Source organism: Euprymna scolopes, chromosome 23 (genome assembly GCF_053919585.1).
Source record: "Euprymna scolopes isolate OS-2025 chromosome 23, ASM5391958v1, whole genome shotgun sequence".
In the NCBI taxonomy this organism is placed as follows: domain Eukaryota; kingdom Metazoa; phylum Mollusca; class Cephalopoda; order Sepiida; family Sepiolidae; genus Euprymna; species Euprymna scolopes.
The window spans coordinates 45,566,795-45,588,591 of record NC_136504.1 but is presented as its reverse complement, the minus strand read 5'-3'; the positions used below and the strand labels follow the sequence as shown (position 1 = coordinate 45,588,591).

Here is a 21,797-nt window from a genome sequence, read left to right as displayed (position 1 = left end):
AATATGCAAATGAGGTTACTCCTTGAATGTAGATTCCCTTTGAATGAATACTATATATAGAATTCATGCTGGAATGTAAGTGTAAATGTCTGTTTTCAGTATGGAAATTACTTTGTGAAACAGTGTACCTTTTGTACATCAAATTGTGAACAAACAGGCAGGAATACAACTTTATTATAAGACTAGCATTTCACCCCGGCATTGCCCAGGTGTTTGGATGTGTATGTTGAGCAAAAAAAAAAAAAGTGGTAGTAGGAAGGCAGGCTCGAACCTGTACCGCGAAGGAGGAAAAGAATGGGGGGGAAAAAACTGACGTCTTTGCTGTTACGACCACCGCCAACCGGAAGTGACTTATGTTTAAATTAAGGCTAGACAATCGAAAGGAGAGGCTGACTTTCAAAAATATCGCCGAAAAAAGCAACCCCCCCACATAGAAAAGTGCCCAGATGAAGGTGAAGATATTAATGTTTTTAGCCAATTTTTCAATATTTGTCGTCTGAAAGGTCTAACTTCAAAATGATACTGATCTTGGTAAAATCCGTTGCCTCTGTCGAAAGTTTTAGGCAGACATGCAAACATACATACATACATACATTTATATATTATTAACAAAAAATTTTCGACCCAAACCGATTAAAAAGCTTTTCCTATCTCTGAATACTCTTTATGTAAAATTTCAAATGTTTAGACCAGAAATTGTCCGAGTAATTTGGTAGAGACCGCAGAGGTCAATTTTTTTTAACTTTGACCCCTATTATGACCCTTAACATTTATTGTTTTGGGCTGAAATAAAGTTATTAAGTTAGATCCATGTCCAAGGAACCTATATCTAAAATTTCAAGTGTTTAGAACCAAAATTGTCGGAGGAGTTTGGTAGAGTTTTCAAACGTTGAATTTTAACTCCTTAACAGCCAAATTTCTGGCCGAAAACTGATCCCAAAAATTTTCCCAAATCTCAGTACCCTGTATATCAAATTTCGAGTTTGTAGACTTAAAATTGACAGTTATTGCGTGGGGAAATGTACACACACGTTCACTTTTATAGATATATATATCATTCAAACACTACAGTGTTTTGAATATATGGTTAAGTGTCAGTTTTAATTATTTAGAACTGCTTTAAAGCTTCACCGCTCCCTCATTTTTTGACCAAAATTTCAAGCAATTATTACAGTTTATAGATCACATTCTCAGCTATTCAGCTATATTATGAAAAAAAAATGTTAAATTTTTGTTCTGTAAAACAAAAGTTATGAATTTACTGGTGTTCAAAATCGTAAAAAAAATGTAAGGAAGTAAGTGACGATGTTTATGACTGGTTTCCTTTGCAACCACGTCACTTCAGCGACTACTGTTGCTACCAATTCACTGCTCTCGTGATAAAAGAAGTAACAAGTGAAACAGAATGCAAGAATGAAAGGGAGATAATTGGTCTGATTTTATTGAAAGCAGACGAGTGCTGTATATTATTATTACATATGTGTATGTTATGTTTATGTGGTAAAAGAAATAAGACTGAAATTAAACAAAGAACAAGTGAATTTACTGAAAGCCTGGAAAAATCATAGATTACAATAGAAAAATGCAAGCATTAAAAGTAATATGGTTAAGCTTAAACATGTAAAAGTAAAGGACTAGTTGTTAAAACTGGAAAAGAAAAGGACAAGATATTCTAGTAAAAAAATATAAATTTATAACTTAAAATAGTGCAGCATAAAGAATTAAAAAAAAAAAAATTTAACATTATATAATCAATTCTTAATGCTGCAATATTTAAGTTATAAATTTATTATATTTCTTACTAGAATATCTTGTCCTTTTCTTTTCCAGTTTTAACTACTAGTCCTTTACTTTTCCATGTTCAAGCTTAACCATATTACTTTTAATGCTTGCATTTTTCTATTGTAATATATATCAATGCTAGAAATAAAAAAGTTCTTAGATTGTTTTAGTCAGGAAAAGTGAGTTTGCAAAGCCAGTTAAAGATAAGAAATAGAAAAAATCCAAAATTAGTCTCTTTGTACTCACTTTTCATCCATCTCCTTTTCCTTCTGCGGCTACAAGTTAAATAGTATTACTTCCTGCGGTTGTATTCCTTTTTGTTTATAATGAACCTTTTCAATATTTTTATTATTTTATCAACTGTAGAGTAAAAGAGGTGTCAAGTTATAGAAACTTAGAAGTCTGTCATTTGGTGAGTTAATTGCAACTTAGTTTAATTAGAACAGTTATAATGGAAGTGTTTTCTTCAAATATAACTCCTTCTCAAAACGTGAATGCTTTAACATTTTGCATGATTAAAATATATACAACAAAAAAGTCTAAGAGAAACATGCTGATTAACTCTGTTTTAATATAATAGATTTTATTGTAAAATGGGTCTTGCTCAGAATTTCCCCTATATTAAAAAAAAGAAAATCTGTATAATGTATGTACCTGTGATGAAATGAAAATATCATGTTCCAAAAATGATCCAAATTGATCAAATAGTTTTATTTTTATAACAAAAATCATTTTTACGCAATTAACGGGAATTCATAGGCATTACAACATATCTCACAAGTTTAAATTATTGAATTATCTCCCTTTGTTTTTAAGATTCTTTTTAAAATGGTGGACAAGACTTTTGTTACTCATAAAATAACAAGAACCACCATTTCTCATAGAAATTGACTTTTGTTTTATTTTTTCTTTGTACATTTTTCAGGCAGACCAATGGCATGATAAAGCCAAAGTTTTCTGTGAAGGTATTGACAGGATCTTCAAAATCTTTGACAAGTTTTTCAAGATTCCTAATCGCGCCATTGCTTATGAACTCTATCCCTATGTTTGGGATTTAAAAAGCATTCTGATAATGTGCAAAGCATATGTTCAGTGGATGGGTAAGTTGATTCCTTTTTGGACTTTCTATGATTCATTTTTTTTCCCCATTTAAATCTTACTATCTTTCAATAACAATGCCGTCTGTGTTATACTACATTGCTTTCAAAATGATCTTTTCTTTTTACATGACTGATAATAGTTTCTGTGGTTGACATATAATTTTCACAAACGACTTAACTCTTTTTATCATATATTCAAATTCATGTATGAGATAATGATTCTTGTTCAGAATTCCCCCTATGTTAAAAAAAAAAAATCTTTATGATGTATGAACCCATGACAAATGAAAATATCATATTCTAAAAATCATGCAAATGAATCAAGTAGTTTCATTTTTATGAAGAAAATCATTTTTAATCGTTTAATCAGAATTTATAGATATTTCAATATAAAATCTAGTCAATATGAATTGTTGAGTTACTTCCCTTGTGTTTGAGATTTTTTTATTAAAAAAAATGGCAACCATTCTTCTGATTCTCATAAAATTTGATTTTATTATTTAAAAATAAGATTACTTGATCAATTTGTCACAGATATGTATATCATACATATTTTTCAAAATTTTTATTTTTTAATATGTGGGAATTCTGGACAAGAACCGATTTTTATTTGTATATATATATATATATATATATTGCACAATTTAGCTTTCTGATCAGTAAGATTGTATGTAATTCATGACCAATTGTTCAGATGGAATAAAGCTATTTTGTAGGAGAGGGGACTACAAATACTAGATGTAACAGAATGAAGTGAATGGTTTGTGGGTTTTGGATAAGCCTTATAGTGTAGAAGTGGTGTGTAATAATTTTTTTTATTGGTTAGACTTTAATAATCTTTTGGATTCCTTTGTGGATGGCTATTAATGTTGCCACCAAATAGTTGATTTTTTTTTTTTGTGTGTGGTGTGGAAGAGGAAGCTAGAATGATTTCTTTGAAGCTTGTTGGGCTACAATTGTGTTGCATCATAAAAATCTGTTCCAATTGCAAACTGTAGTTTGAAATTTTGGTTTAGTAATGGAGAACTGTAAGTTGGTTAAATTTTGGACCATATCTGCATGATGGGCTGTCAACTGGGCGTAGATTTATAACTTTCTCTTTAATTTAAGACATAAAATTTTAGAACTTTCATTGTCTAAGGTATCTAAATACTTTCCAAGTTATGGCCATTTGAAGTTTTTAACTTTCATATTTTAACATTTTTGCAGAACTTTGTTTTAATTTATAACAAAAAAGTAAAAATTTTAGTTTGTCATTTTGTAAAATGCTTCTAACTACTTAGTCATTTTACGTTTACAGAAGATGGCAATATTTCTATGAATTATGATCATTTGGATGGACTTTCTTGTAATTCCTAGCAATTATTACAGAATTTAGATAGAAAAATAGCCATCTAAATGAAAAAAAAAAATTTAGCCCCAAACTTAGTTCTACATTTGAGTCAAACAAATTCTATGTTCATTATTTAGCATCAACAACCTTTTTAATGATTATTGGTCCACCAACTTAGTCAGATTTTTGCATGTGTATTTGACATTTACTAAAGTTTTTGATGACTGTTAAAATGAAATCAAATATATTTAATAAGAATTTAAGGAAAATAAGAGTGAAAAAGACTATTAATTGGCTAGGTTCCTGTGTGAAAATCTTATTTTGACTGTATTATCAGTTTTGTATATTTATAATCTATTCATAAGTTACTCTAATGTGTTGGTTAATAAAGTTTGTTGTGTCATAGGAGAAAGGAATAAAACTAATATCAATTTATGAAGGCTATACAACAAAGTTTTTTATATTTTCTTGTATGTTTTTTATTTTTTGTTTTGTTTTGTTGCAACCAATTTCAATTATTTTGTGACTTACCAAAGGGTATGAACTTACCCTATGAAAAAAAAAACCCCTTCTCTAGATGATTATGGCGATATTTAATGACTAGACCCTAGTTAAAATAATTCTCAATTGTTATTTAGTTCCCACTTACTATGCTAATCCCAGTTGTAGACCTAAATTGCATCACTGCCAAGCCTGGTAGATTTATTTTAAAATTCATTTATTGAAAAAAAAAATTTTTTTTTACTGAAATATAAATTATGTTTGTATCTCGAGTATTTGATGTATTTATTTTTTTCAGTTCTTGTTTCAAGCTACTTATTTCCCTCTTTTTTGTCTATTTCAGGTCTTGGTCATGTTCCATATTTGTCAGTAATGCATCAACAAGGGATTTTAACATGTATGCAATTCTATTCAGTGATGTCTGCTATTATTATATTTCCTTTCATTTTTGCTAAACAAAATCTTTGTTTCAATTCTTGTTTACAGAAGTGTTGCATGTTTATTATGTTTTTTTGTTTAAATTTAAAGAAGAAAAATAACTTGGCAGCTTTGCACAGCCATATTTTGTCAGTGCATCTCCTGATGTTACTGTTGCTGCTTATTTTATCTTTTTTAACTAATTTCAATATTTTCACACAGGATTTAAAAAAATCTAAATAACTTTTATTTTCATCTACAAACTTCCTGAACATTTGCAAAAGCAAGAACAAGTAGATAATATTGGTGATATTGTCATAGTTATTGGTATACAATCCAAGATAAAAGTTATTTTAAACTATCTCTCATTTAAAAATATGTTGTAGTTATAAAAATAAACTTTTTTTTCAGTTGTAGATGACTAAAAAATAATTTAAAGTGGATGATATTTTTTTTATCAATAATCATACTACTTATTTAATTGGTGATTTCTAGAATCGATAAGAAAACTGAAAGCTCTTAGAATCCTTCACATTTTGTGCGTGATTGTTTTTTTTTTTATATTTTGAAAATTCTGTAAGATTATTAAAGAAATTTTTAGTCAACTTTTTCTGCTTCTGTGTTAAGTAGTATAAAACCTGATTTGCTCATATGATGCATTTAGTTGTATTATAAAATATTTAAGACCTTTGCACGATCGCATCAAAACTTTATTGACAAGAACAATTTCATAAACTAAATTGACAGAACAATGAGATTTATCTTTTCAAATTTCTGATCTCTATTAAAAAAAAAATTGCATAAAATATTTCCTGTGTTTCTTGCCTATTTATCAAATATTTATTTACATTAAAAATAAAATGAAAAACTAAAATGAATTAAAAGTCCTATTGAAAAAAAAAAATGTGTAAACATTACTATATTTTTTAATTATTTTTTCATTCAGCCAACCACCTGGCAATGTTTTCTGGATAAATATAAATAAGCAAATAAAGTTAAAATAGCACTATAGAATATTTTAAGAATGAATTGAATGGATTCAGTAATATTGGTAAATGGTCATTGTTAAAATCTATCTAATACAAGAATTTAGTCTACATATTGTTCTATATTCCACAGGTACTGTAGGTAATTGTGTGTGGATTGAGCCCGTTTGTAAGATCTTTGGCTTCTACTTAGCGTACGTAAAAGCATAGCTCTTTCTAAAAGCATAGAACAGTTTTGGTAGCTGTGAAGTGCTAATAAATAACCATTTATATATTTTTCTTACATATAGCAGTGACTATAGCAACTGTTGATAAAGTAGTCTGGTTTTGAATAAGTTTTAAGCGGTTATCTATTTCTAATCACATTGAATAACAATAAATGGTGAAATGACTGTTGACAATATATATAAAATTGAAAATTTTTTAAAAAACTTTTTATTATTAAAAGTTGAAATGCGTTTATTCATTAAAATAAAATGCAGGCCATATAGTAGCTTTTTTATTCCTAAAATGGAAGCAGACAATTATTATTAAATCATATTTTTTAATCTGAGATGTTTTTATATTTCTTTAAATCTTGGATTCTATTCTCTGATTGCATGTTTTTAAAATTGACTTAAACATTTTTTTTTTGACAGATTTAAAATAGATACTGAGAAGATGTTCTGGGGTTGTTCTTTTGTTTTGAAGTAAAATCACATTATTTGTATAATTTTTATTTACATTTTTTTTTTCTTAATTTTTTTTTTCCTTTTTCTTTTTTTTTCTTTTGTCTTCCTCCACTTGAACTCCCTGTTTTAAATGGATAGATTGATTGCTTAAAGCTGACCTCATCTAAGTCACATCTCCTTCACAGTTGTGATTGCTTAATGTATATATATCTCTCTTTCTTAATTGCTGTTCCTGGTGCTGATGATGATCATTAATCATGGCTGCTGTATTTTGAATAATAGTGACAAGTTTGAATTTAAAAAAAAAGAAAAGTAAACGGGAACAAATTACTGTTTTCAACCAAACACAAAGAAACTTTGCATCTGATTAGCTAAGGCTGACTTTGGTAGTTAAATACTTTATGAAAAAGAAAAAAATGATTATATTGTTTTTTTTTTTTTTTACAATCACACCACCATGAGAAAAGTGCTTTATTATTTTCCAAATAATTCAGTTCATGCTGTAGTGACTCTAATTGTCATATAGTTCTAAAAAATTACCTTGTAGATTTTTCAAAGTTGGACCCAAGTAGCAATTTGTCTGACATATCAAATGATTTGAAGTAAGCTTTTTATTTTTTATATATTTTATTCTTTCTTTTATTCTGTTATTGTCAGAAATATATTTTATTTCACAATTGTTTCTTTCTGAAAATACTTATTCCAGTTAAGAAACCATTAGAGTAGATTTTTTTTCTTTCATTATAATGAAAGAGAGGTAACAATGACTCACTCACCCCTTCTCTCCTCCAAAGTGTTTTTGGAAGTATTTAGAATTCTTACTAATTTCTCATGTATTAAAAGATTGAAAATTTTAGAAGCTACAATAATTTTATAAATAGAGGACTTTACTGTAATAAAATTATTAAGTTTCATAACAATTTGGTTCAAGTAATAATTTAGTAATTAAGCAATTTAACTTTATAAACTTTATTAAAACAAATAAAATAATACTTTAGTACAAAAATCAACATAACAAAAATATAAAAAAATAGTGTAAATCCTCCCAAGCAGTGTCAAGGAGTTATAGTTAGTACAAACTAAAATAAAAAAAAAGGTGCTTGTTAAGATGCAGTTGACAAATCAAATTTTTTAAAAGTATGTTTTAATCAAAAACAATATTACATACTTAATTGTCATGCCAAAAATAGTAATATATCCAAAAATTATGAAAAATTGAGTAGAAAGTTGTTCATAGTGAAGTTATTTTTATTTATTTTTTTAGGTTGTTATAAAGTAGATGGTAAGAGTCTAAACACAGGAAACATAACTCCGAAAGGAATATTTTAGATTACTTGTCATGGCTTCAATATTTGTAACCTATAGCGTTAAACTATTTTTTTTTTTCTACTCGATGAATTTTTGTAAATTGTGAATATATTACTATTTTCGACATGACAAGTACATAATATTGTTTTTGCTTAAAAAGATATATTTAAAATATTCATTCTTCTCTTTGCTCATGCACTAAGCTAACACTGCATAGCCAATTCCCCTCCTTGCATTAAGTAAAATCAACTCTTTATTAGCCTGCTTGCTGATTTAAGACTACTGCCTTTTAGCTTATTTATAAATTTAAAAATTACAAAAAATAGCACTATTATTTATGCGAGTAAAAAAAAAAAAAAAATTTTTTTTAACTGGCAAAATAAAAGTAAAAATTCTTCGGCCAACGCCAAATAAGTACAACTAATAAAGCAAACACTTTTTTCATGACGGGATGATTATAAAGAGTTAAATTTCTTGAAGCAATTTTTTTCTCCCCTTCCTTATTTTTATAAAAAATGAATTTTAAAATGCAAATTTTCTTCTGTTTGTTTCATAGATGGTTTTCTTCCGGTTTACTTTTTTCAGTTGATCGAATTGACTCAACGACAATGAAAGCGAAACGTTTTTCTTTACTGTTTCACTCATTACAGTAAGACTGAAACTTTTCGTTTTTCGCATTTCATTTGTTCTGTATAATCTGTTCACAGGCTGCTTTTAAATTTGTTTCCAGTTTAGAAATTTCAATACTTTCTGCAAACTTTATTGATTTAATGTAACATCAGAGTACTGGAAGAGGGGGGAGGAACGATACATCAGATTTTTTTTAATGTTTTGTTTTAATTTAAATGATTTTAGAATAGATTAGCAAAACATTTTTTTTCTTACATTCTTCATATTCACTTCAAATGTTTCTTTATTAGATTGGCTTTTATCTGTTTTTATGTCATCTTAATCATTTTTTTTAATGTTAAACAACGGTACTCATTTTATACAATTAAATATAAAGTCTTATATTCATAACTGGATGGAGAGGAACCATAGTTTGAATATCATCCCCAACACTATTAATCCATAAATGAAAATATTTGAAGTGGTTATAGAAGCTGTATACTCGTGGATATCCACACAACTCCCTTTTTTATTTTAACTACTACAGGCGCAACACAAACTTTCTGATAAATTAACTATTTTACTGAACCATCTTACTTAACTGTAATAATTCATTGATGTTCTTCCCTTAACCCACTAGTTATACACTTATCATGTCTCTAAGTAACCAGAGATAGCTTGAACTTTCACAAGCATTCAATGTTTTCTTTGAAAATAGACCATTGGAAATGATGATTTTGTTCAGGTTAAGATATGCCGAACCATCAGTTGCTGGAAAAATTGGGGTTGCATCTATATGAAAATAAAACAAAGTATTAAATCAATATTAATCACTGTCATGATTTGTGTTTAAGGAATAATTGATGATCATTTGATTAAGCATTTTTTTTTTTTTTTCTTTTTCCCAATCAAATTAATTAGTCCCCCGATTTATCAGAGAGGGACCTATGTTTTCAGTTGTGTTCATGCTTCCGTGTGTCTGTTAGTCCGGACGATTGCTAGATAACCGTCCATTAGTTTTTCCTGAAATTTTGACACGAATTGTATTTCATTAAATAGATGTGCACAGTAAAAAAAAATCTTTTTTGTGAAAATTTCCATTGCGTCCTCAGGGGCTCAGAAGAGGTAAAAAATGACATGTTTTGCTCCATAACTTTTGATCCATCCATTAGATTTTTCTAAAACTTGGCCAAAATGTGGAGCCCATTGTTCTTAATATAAATCCAGTATGGGTGACCCTGGCAAGATTTTAGTTTGCATCCTCGGGGACTTTCAATGCTAAAAATGCCCCTTTTTGTGGCTCTTTTTTCATATTTTTCAACAAAAACTTGATATGTCTGATGACATAGCGTTTTTTTATGGTGGTCAATTAAATATACATGTATTAAGGCCTGAAACTGCACTGTTATCCATTTACACTGGGATTCGGCATCCCGAGGGGCTCAAAAGAGGCCAAAAAGGCCTCTAAATGGCCAAAAATTACACGTTTTGCCTCATAGTGTTTGATCCATCCATTAGATTTTCCTGAAACTTGGCCAAAATGTGGAGGCCATTGTTCTTAATATAAATTCAGTATGGGTGACCCTGGCAAAATTCGGTTCGCATCCCTCTGTGACTTTAAAAACAAGCCTTTTTGGAGCTGTTTTTTCATATTACTCAAAAACTTGATATGTCTATATAGTGGTTTTTCATGGTGCTGAATTCAAATATACATGAAACTGCACCGTTTGTCCATTTTCACTGGGATTCGGTGTTCCCAAAGGCTCAAAAGGATTCACAAATGCCCCCAGATTACAAAAAATTACGCTTTTTACCTCATAACTTTTACCCCATCGATTAGATTTTTCTGAAACTTGGCAAAAATGTGAAGGCAACGTTGGCCCTTCACACTTCTCACATTGATCATTTCTTCACTATTTTTTGCGGCGTCATCTCACATGCAGTACCAGAGGGGGACCATGCAGCGCGGCTTGTTTATATTGATTTGATCAACATTTTTTTTTTTTTTTTTTTTTTTTTTGAGTAACCCCCCCCCCCCCAAAAAAAAACCCCCCTAAATCTTTTAAAAAAAGATTTGAAGAGATCTTCAACTATGATGGAATGAATTACTAATTTGAAATTGTAAGATTTTTTTATGTATACATTGGATTGTGCATCAATTTGCTGCTGCTTTAACCAATTTATACCGGGTTTAGTCATAAGGTTTTTCTGCCATAGCTTAAGAGTCATTGTGATGATATTTTAATTTAGAAAAGGGAGCGGGCGTGGAATCGTCGTAATGGACAAAATTAATACACAAATTATCTGTATATGTTGTTGAAAGCCATTCTGAGCATCCAATTTGCATAAAATTGTTGCATAATAATCATAAACATTGTTACTATGAATTTTTTTTCTTTATAAACTGAGATTTTTAAAGACAAAAGACTTGATCAATTAAAGAAGACCAGTACTAGAGATGAATATTTGATAATGATTCTTTTAAGATTATTTAAACTAACTTGCAAGGTTTGATTAAAAACCATTATTAAATCCAAGCATTTGAAAGTTTGGTTAAGTTTTGTTTCCAAATTAATTTATCTCCTCATATTTTATTAAACATTTTACATGCTGTCATATGTTAGCATGTGTGAAAGGCATTACCAAATGACTGCTTCCCTGCTGTCTACAACATGGTCATCTTCAAATCTAATATCAATAAATACTGATATACTGTCCTCATAAGTGATCAAATTTTGTTCTTCCCATTATCAATCCTGCAATAGGTCTTCATCACTCAACTGACTATCTATCCATCTCAAGCCTTATCCTTGAGTAGTTTTTACCCTCAATAAGTAGTGACTCCATTTTCTCAACTATTAGTTAAGCAGCAACTTTTATTCAATTACTACTATATAATGAATAGTTTACAGTAGGAATTGTTTTAGCTTTACTTAATTTTTGAGCGAGAGTTGTGTTGGATAAAACAAACCAAGCCAATTAGACCATAAGAATTTACAAAATTGTGAATGATATTTAATTTTGTTTTTAACTCCTTCACATTCCAGGTGATGGTCTTAAAATATAAGAATAACTAAACTTTGAGAAAGGCTCCTTTCCTTTATGTTAATTATCAAAATGACTCTTAAATTTGATGTGACAAAACCCTTATGATTCTGAACTATTTGTTTGTAATAGATTATTCAAAATCACATGACCCAGTTCTTTTATCTATTTATCAATTCTTTTTAGTTATTAAGCAATTCTACATTTAAAACCAGTTCCATCATGTTTATTGTTACTTCTAATGTAACAACGTTTTATTTTATGTTAATGTTTCCAGTTTTATGATAATAAAATTATATTTGTAAAAAGATGAAAAATAATTTAGGTTAACTATCCCCCCCCCCCTTTTATGTAATTTTGATGTTACTTTCATTAGATGGAAAATGCTTAAAAATTGGAATTTGATTTATACAAAAATCATGCATGCACAGACACACATGCATATATATGTATGTATTTATATATATGTATTTGTGTGTGTGTGTGCGCTTATAAATCTTATTTTGAAGACCAAAATAATTAAGAGAGAAAAAAAAAGAAATTTGTCAGGATTTAAGGTGGAGGGGTGTATTTAAAACTAGCCTGTGTTCATCATACAGAATGTTCTTGTCTTATTAAAAACATTTTATGCTGTTTAATTTTTTTTAGCTGTGAAAGAGATGTGGTTTACATGTAGCAGCATAGTTCTGTTTACTGCTCCACAATTTCCCATTTAATAAAAAGAAAACCTGATTATATTTTAGAATTAGCAACAAAGATTAGACATACAAAATTGATCTTATGACAGCCATCTGAGGTGGGGTTTGGGAGCTCTTTTTGTTATTGATGTGAGTTAATCACTTCATGTTAACCTTGGTAGTTGATTGTGTCCCCAGTGGTAACTAAAAAAGAGATACTTCATTATGGTTAGTTTGGATTTTTACCTATCCATCGATTTCTTTTTTGCCAGAAAGGAAATGATCGCTGTTCAATAGGTCATTTCTTTTATCTAGATATCAAACTAGCTGACATGTGGCTTGTTAAAACCATTTTATAAAACTTTGATAGGATTCCTTTGATAACTTGGCCAATTGACAAACCTTGCTCCTTGCCATTAGTGTAGTCAGTTTTTCTTATGTATAGGATATGACAACTATTACATATATATATATGTATATATATATCTATAAAAAATAGATTAGAAGTGGAAAGACTTGAACGATCAACATTTCGCCCCATTTAGCGGGCTTTTTCAAGAGGGATGGTCATATATATGTAAGCTTTTGAAAAAGCCCGCATAAATCTGGCGAATTGTTGAGCGTTCAGATCCTTCCGCCTCCAATCCATTTTTCATATCATCGGATTTCATCCATCTTAACAATCATATCCATATATATATATAGATAGATAGATAGATATTCAGTATGGACATACTTGTATTTATGTATCCAGACAATTCTTGAATTCACAATTTTTTCTGCAGTCGAACTGTAGTTGGTATAAATAAACTTTAGTCAATACTTGACTTGCCCACCAAGTTTGAATCCTGTATGTCCAACAATCTTTGTGTTATTTCCATTCAATGATAAGCATGTTTGGATGTAACATGCAAAACTGAATAACTGATATGCTCTTCTCTTGACACGGCCCTGATTTTAATAGTTCATTTAGGAATAATCTGGGGATTATTTTGATGTTATCTTTGAGGTAATCCAGGAGATAAACATCTTATGGGGTAAGACTATCGTTTAGTGAGTTTAAAACTCATTCAAAGTCACATCTCTTACTAATGAGACTATCACCAAAGTGTGTTGTGAGTATTTCTGCAAAGATTGTTGGACATTCCTCACTGAAACTTTGTGGACAATACAAGCATAGACTTTATTTGTACCAAATATAGTTGGATTATAGAAAGGATCATGAATTTTATTAACAATTCCCTAGATCGTCCTGTATCTGATATTTATTTTGTATATTTTTAATAAATACCGTTTTTCTATGTTTTATTTTATATCCTTCGTTTTTAACTTTCACTTCCAACAAGGCACATTGCCACTTAGATATAAAAGGCTACTTTGAATTTAGAGCCCTATCCATGGGGACATCCTAAATGGAGATCTGTCCAGCAAGACGTTTGTTCAAATTACATTTAAATTTATTTGTATTGATACAATTGAGAATGGAGGGAATTCCAAAGGCAAGCAGTTTAAGGAAAACAGCTATTTTAGAGTAGGAATCTTTCTGACATCTGGGAACCTCTCCACTGAAGGGTAGGAATTTACTGCTTGTCAGGTTGGTCACAATTGCAAGTTGATCAGAATGCATTATGGTGAAGTATTTGTAAAACAAGCACAATATTGCAGTGATGGGGCAGAGGCTGAAGCTACAAGAGATATTAGATTAGAAGCTCTTTTTTGGACCCTATCCAAGGAGAAACTAGTGGTTTAGTGTACCCGCGCAGATGTGGCAATGGTACTCCATAAATGGGTGAATGATGGCTTTATAGAAATATCAGATGCTAGCAGGTATGGGACGTTTTCTAATCTTTCTGTTTTGAATCTATATCTTGACTTTGTTTTAAATGCTGACAGATATGTGATTGCTTCAAACCAAAAGCTGATATCTATGTAAACTGAGAAATTGACAAATAGCCAAGGACACTCATAGATATTCTTAAGACTGATTTTCTTTTAGTTTAAATTTATTCTCCGTTAACATCAACGTTTAAGTAACAAAGATGGGGATGAGGTTCATTCCTCTCATCAAACTTAATATTCTATGATGTGAAAATGGCATTATCTACTCCTAAAATGAGAGAACTTTTTTGTGTTTATAAAATTAAACAAAACAAAAAAAAAACAGTTGCATTATCTTAATTCTAATTATTGTAATAAGGACCTCTGTTTATTCCTGCTCTCAGCTCGAACCCGGCATTTTTCAGGTTAGGGGTAATGGATAATCTCATATGCACCAATATATCAAGAATGTTGAAGTAAGTTTGCTGTATACATTTATTTTTAAATAGTGAGTCTTGACTCCTATTCCCTCTCAGTTTAAAATTTTCTAAAGATCTGAATAATTTTTTAATCCATGAATGCATTTATTTTAAAGAAAAATTCTGAAACTAAAAACTATATGGAGCTCAGATTACCGACAGTTATACTTAGAAGTGATGTTGAAAAATTCATTCAAGTTCATTAATTTGGGAGTTAATCATATCCAAGTATGTATAAACTAGACATACCCATGACCTTTTCGGTCACGACAACTACCACTATTTTTTTCACTTTAGATTTCATTTCAAAATTCATGAATTATGTTATGTGTTATGAAAATCTGATAACAAAATAAGTGTCTTTACTTTTGTACAATTGCCCTGATGCATTATATATGGAAGAAAACCGATTGGATGTATTTCTCTCTAATTTACATGTGTTTACAAATGCACCATGCAAATTAGCTGTAAAGAATCACTCTGTAAATGATCATAGATATAAAGAAATATTAGAATGATTGAATGAACATAGTGAGAAGGGAGTGTGAGCAAAATACATAATTAATTAAAAAAAAAAAAAAAAAATGTGCGACTTGTTCACTTAATTATAAGTCATAACTAATTAAAACAATTAAAAAAATCCCAGAATTAAAGTATATATTAGCATATATTTTGTATTAATAGTAAAAAAGCAACAAATTGATTAACTCGCATATAAGTTTGTCTTTATTATGTTTAAAACCCATTTTTATTTTCTTTTGCTTAATTAAAATTTAAAAAAAAATTAATTTTAAGACGCTGAGTGTCCTTGGCTTTAAAACTTAATAAAATAATTAATATGTATTGTAACTGTTACCAATATTTTTTTACTTGTTCTTGACTTACCATTTTTTTTTTTTTTTTTTTTTTTTTTTTTTCAAAAAGGAAACTTTTTGTATTTTTTTTTTTCATAGTATTAAAGACAAAATGCCTGCTTTGCTGAATTGGCGTGTTGCATGGCTGTGCAACGCTCCAGTACATATTGTATACATCTATTCTCATTCCACTTGTTTATTCATTCGTCCTTTTATATGCTAAGATTATTTTATAGAGAAGTATACTTGCTCTCTTCTCGATTTAGTCGTTTTTTTTTGATTTTCACCCGGTTACTATTCTTCTCTGGTTAGATTCAAGTAATTCCCTAGTATTTGTTTTAAATATTGATTTTTATAGAATTTATATTCTTCTCAGCATTGCTGGGAATCTTAATTTCATTTTTGTTGATTTACTCATTGACTCTTTCCCCTTTGCAGTTTCAGTTTAATTAATTTTTGTAAGACAATATTTACATTTTTGAAACGATAATTAAATGAAGAAATATTTAAAAAAAAAACAAAACAAACAAACTAAAAAAAAAACAACTAGTTTTGCTTTAAAACCGATATGTCTTATGTAATGTTGAAATACAAATCCCATAAAAAGTTAGACTTTTTTTCTTTTCTTTTTCTGTATCTCGTATTAAATCTCATGTTATTTTATTATCATCAAAATTTATCCACCAAGAAATTGTCCTGGTAACGATTTCTGTTAAATTCTAAGGTATTTTTTATGAAATTAAATTTAAAGAAGTAATACAAAATTCGTTTTGGTAAATCTTTTATGACAAATACTTTTTTTTTTTTTTTTTAAAAGTCAGATTTGAAAAGATATTTTATACTATTGCATCTTTTATTTTAATAAATTACTGATTAATAGTGAATAGTCCCCCTCCCCTCCAAATAAATATCTTGTTAAAACCTATTAAAGTTATGTTTGTGCCTTGTGCCTGATTTATTTTTTGATCATTGTAATTTAAAAAAAAATAAATTTTTCAAAATTACGTTCATGCAACAAACACAGTTAAAATTTTCAATTTTAATATAAGTTATGGCACTTTAAAAAAATCCAGTATTTGTCTGCCATAGGAAATATAAACGGCAATATTATTTTCTTGGTCATTAAGAAATTTGATTCAATTTCTGGGCATAATTTTGCGTAAAATTATAATTTAAATTGAAGGAAATCTCTGAATCGTGTAAAATAAGATTTTCTGCAAGTACAATCGAATATTTGAATTGTAATTTTTTAATCTCTATATTTATAAGAGTGTGACTGCTCATGTGTATATGTTTCTCATAACTGACTTACACTTTTTATTATGTGTTGAAATAAAAAATGCAATAGTGTAAAGTGCTAAAACTTAATATCCTATATGAAAAAAAAAAAAAAAAAATTAATGTGATAAATAGATGCAGTTTGTGCTACATGAACGACACACAGCATGCAAAAGTGTGAATGCTTAATTAGTATTCACTCTTTTCTTTGCTACTCGCACTCCAGTGAATAATAATTCAGTATCTATGGCTTTTAGTTTCTCATTCTTTATAAATGCAAGAGAATAGTTAAAAACAACCAAAAAAACTTGAAAATATTTATGTGACTTAAAAGGAGAGGTACAAAACAAAAATGAAAGTAAAGATTCTTGGCAAATGCTACTTGTCTATCAAGGAAGGTGTTTAGTAAACTATGAATTAATGATGTACAATGTCACTTGTGTTTAAAAGCAAATGTTCCTTGTATTCCAGATAAGATTTGTTTTTAGTGAAATTTTAATCAACTAATGGTACAACTATTAGTTTTTTTATCTTGTTAGTTCTGCTAGATTTTTAAATACATTTATTTTTAACAGATTTCAATCAATGAAGAAAAATGGTGTAAAATAGTGTTTTTTTAATGAACTTTGGAAAAAGTATTTTTATAACCTAATTTTATCCATGATAAAAGTTGTTTTTTATTTGGTTGTTTTAGTTTAGACTGTTCTTGTCCAGAATTTACCTAATATTAAAAAAACAAAATAAAGAAAACTCTGTATGATGTACGTATCTGTGATGAAACAAAACCATATCCCCCAAATCATATGAATTGATAAAGTTTTATTTCTAAATAAGAAAATCAAATTTTATGAGTATCCTAGAGTGACTGTCTGGCCTGCTATTTTGAAAAAGTCTCAAAGGGAGATAATGATTCAAACCTGCAAGATTGTAATGCCATGCCTATAAATTCCCACTAATTATATAAAAATTATTTTCTTTATAAGAATAAACTTGACCCATTTGTGATTTTGGGAATATGATCTTTTTGTTTTGTCACGTGTACATATACAGGTTTTTCTTTTCTTTTTCTTTTTTAAATATAGAGGGAATTCTGGATAAGAGGTATTTATTTTGAAGGAAAAAGTTTCAAATTACATTCTAGTATTGTTTTATATAATACAGTGATTATATTTTATGGTCTAAATATCCAATATTTAACGGCTTTGATTATTTTTGCTTTAAAATATGGAAATCCAAGAAGCAACAAAATGATCAAAATCCGAAGATTTTGTGTTGCACGAGTCACCTTGATTTTGAATCTCATTTAGATTTTTAGTTTTTTTAGGAACTAAATGACTTACTAAAAAGTAGTGAATAGAAATTAAGGAACAGTAACTTTAACAACACTTAATTGTTTATTTCTCTAAAACTATTGCACAAATTGCCATGTAATTATGATATATACAGTAAAAGTATGAATATTAAAATATGTAATATATAATCTTTCAAAAATGTGCCACTAATATATTTAAAGAAATATTTTTTTTTTACTTTAAATTTTAGATATATAATTATATATTAAATATAGAACGTACATTGTTGGAGGTACACAATATAGCAACATACAAGATGTCTGAATCAACATAAATTTTTATCACCAAGAAAAAGAATTGATTCAAAATCATTAAGGATAAAAAGTTAAATTGCGACTTGTTGAAATGTTCTCCAATGTAAAAACAATAGTTATATGAAGTTAGAATTAAAATCAAATTCTGGCATCTGGCATGAAATAACATAAAATGTATGTCCATTTTTTTTTTTTTTTTTTTTTTTTTTTTTTAAGAAGCATGATTTCATGCTCATATTCCAGAATCAAAGCTTTAATTCCAAGTACATATATTCTAAGTAAAAATTAAAATTGAATTTGTATAATAATTTGAGTTAAATACACAAGTATTGTAGTTGTTTATGACGTGAATTTTTATTGTTGTTCAAAGATAACTAGACACATGTAACTATTAAACGATTTTTAGTGATCCTTTTTCAGCATTGGATTCATGGTTAAATAATTGTCAAATGGTTACTTGAAGGCAAATAATTGTCAATAACTGAATGGCTTTAGGTCTACTTCATCATAGCCTTTAGATGTTACTCTGCATATATAGAAAAGTTTCCAAGGTAGATCATGGACGTTGTTTTTGTTTTTTACTGCAATGTGTTTCTTACCTTATCAAAAATATTACGTAACATTTTACTTGGTTTTGTTAACATGTATTCATTTCTTGTGATTTCATTCTACATAAAAAAATAAGCATCAAGTTTTTTTTAATTAATTTTTTTTTTTTTTAAGAAAGAAAAAAATATAAGGATTCTTTCGTTTTCTGTTTAACTATACAAAAAAAGTGGATATTTTTTAAATTGTAATATTCCATGATTAATTTTTTTTTTTTTTTTTTTAATTTTTTTGATAATGTTAAGTCATCTTGACATTGGCTTAGAGCTTCATCTTACATTCTGAACAAAACCTCTATTTGCTATCTAACTCTACAGATAATGATTTTAAGTCTTTAAACAGATGAGATTTTGAGCTTATTTTTTACATCTGATTTAGTTTTGACACAGAATTAATCTACCGTCTCAAAAGAAAGAAAAAAGGTTTTATTCTATTTTATTTTTTTTTATTGCCTCAATAAGTCGAAAAATGGGGAACTTGGCCATTTTTCGCTTGAAATTTAAAAAATTTTTTTGCTTCCACCCTGGTTGGTGATTTTAAAGCTGATCTGATTTCTTTTGTTCTTTTTTTACTGGACCTTTAGGGTGCACTAATGGCTATAAAGAAGCTTTCACAAGTGGAGATCAGGAACCATGGGTCTTTCGTGGTGGCCTTCAGGCAGAGTTCCAAGTATGTATGCGGATGGCGACTGCAACCACATATTTTCAGCATTCTTCTGGCACCAGACTTCGACACAAAGCTAAAAATAAACCCTATTTCGTTTTTTTTTTTTTTTAATTTTTTTTTTATGATTTAAATTTTTTTTTATTAAAAAATATTTGTTTTTTTAATTTAAATATAAAGATATTTTTTTCCCCTCTTGGAATATGATGTTGTCTATTAAGATGAAAGCAATTAATTCAATGTTAGTTTCCTCATCTTCAAGCTTAATATTTTTTCTTTTTCTTTTTGTGCGCTGCTTACTCTGAAGAAATCCAACTTGCCATTCTTGGAATTCCTTATTTGTTTTTTTTTTCTTTTTTCTTTTTCATAATATTTTTCTTTTTTTTTTCTTTTTTTTTGCATATATCATTGTTCCTAGCAGTCATTGCTTTTTTTTTTTTTTTTTTTTATCTAAAAAAAAAAAAAAAAAAAAAAAAAAAGCATGTTTTTGGAGCATCCATTTAATAAAAAAGAAAATTATTGATCTTTTTATTTAAAATCTTTTTACACTTTTTAATTTCATTTACCAAAAAAAAAAAAAAATCCATTTTATTTTTTTATTGATCCAAAACCTGCAAAGTTGAATTTCTTCACTGAAATCTTTTTTTCATTTTTCTATTAAATAACATTATTTTGCAGTTGCAAAGATGCGCGCGCTTGAAAAAAATTTTCAAAACTCTGATATCAGAAATTATTTTTGATCCTCACAAGTTAAAAAAAAAAAAAAAAAAAAAATTCTGAAATTCGAAGTGATTTAGGGAATGATAGAGGGAGAAGAGAGGAAGAGTGAGTGGTGTAAACAAGGACGTTCCTCCTCCTTTTCTTCACCCTTTTCTCTTTATCTTCTGTTTTCTTTTTGATATTATCATGTAGTCATTTTTGACTTAATGCTAAAAACAATTTCTGTGTTGAAGAGTGATTGTGTAATTTCATGTCATTTCATCAGTGCTTAATGCTACCTCGCTCACTTGAAACATTTTAAATTATATTTTATTTTCATTCATTCTTTAAGCCCATCTTTTATTATGAAAAGGTGTATATATATTTTTTATTTATTTTTTCTACTCTTTTTCTAGAGGAAAATAAATCTGTCTGCACCCCCCCCCCCCCCAAACAAAAAAAAAAGAAGAAAATCACACAAGATAAAGGTTTTATTTTGCCAAGTAATTTATATTTTCTAGAATTTGTTTTTGTTTTGTGTAGGTCTGTTAGTCAACTAACTTTCAGCTAATGGTCCGCCATAATCTCTTCCTTTTTGTTGCGTTTCTCAAGCGAGATATGGTTATTTTTTGGTCTCCTGTTGTTACTATTTTTAAGGAAATTTTTTGTACATTGAAATGTATACTGAATACTCTATAGAAATACATAATTTTATCCTGGCAGCCATGCATATGTCTCTAGTAATTTAAAAGCATATAAAGTGAGCGAACTAGCATAAAACACTGTTCTAATAATTGTTTCACTATGTTAAGCTTGAAGATTGGATTATATTTGAGCCGTCATATGAGCAGATCCTGAGAAGTGGCAGTCATCTAGTGATCAGTTTCTCTAGATTGATTGCTAAGGTTTTTTTTTTTAAATTTTTGTATAATCCTTTGAATTTCTTCAAAGGAATTTAAGTGTCATTTGTACAGACAAAATTATAATTTCCAAGTTCTATTCTCAGCATAAAATGTTTATAGACTAGAAAAAAAAAAAAAAAAATTCATATGCTATTTTATCTGATGGAATGATATCCTGTTTAAATGCTTTTTATGATCACATCATTTTTATTTTTCTATCATATTTTTAAATAGGTCAATTTTTTAGTAGATACTTCTCTGTATTCCTAGAGTATTAAAGTTCAGTTCTGTTTTAGTTGGTCTCAAAAGGCAATCTTTCAACGCATTACCTCACTCTTTAGAAGTTGGGTTCGGTTTATAGCCCATCATCTGAGGTACTCTTGCTATTGATTGGCGGGTCAATCATGGCTAATTTTGAACCCATTTGGGATCTGAGTTACCACTATAAACTGACCTTGTGTCT

At 28.6% G+C, this 21,797-nt stretch overlaps 1 protein-coding gene across 1 annotated transcript in view; it reads left to right on the top strand.

Annotated features, from left to right (window-relative positions):
- The window catches only part of LOC145245863 (protein O-GlcNAcase-like), a 72,467-nt gene that overhangs the window by 39,710 nt on the left and 10,960 nt on the right, over positions 1–21,797 (top strand). The window contains exons 9-11 of the mRNA XM_080107570.1: positions 2,708–2,882; positions 5,060–5,113; positions 19,654–19,739. Coding sequence (XP_079963696.1) covers positions 2,708–2,882; positions 5,060–5,113; positions 19,654–19,739 — 315 coding nt within the window. The remainder of the gene's footprint in view (positions 1–2,707; positions 2,883–5,059; positions 5,114–19,653; positions 19,740–21,797) is intronic.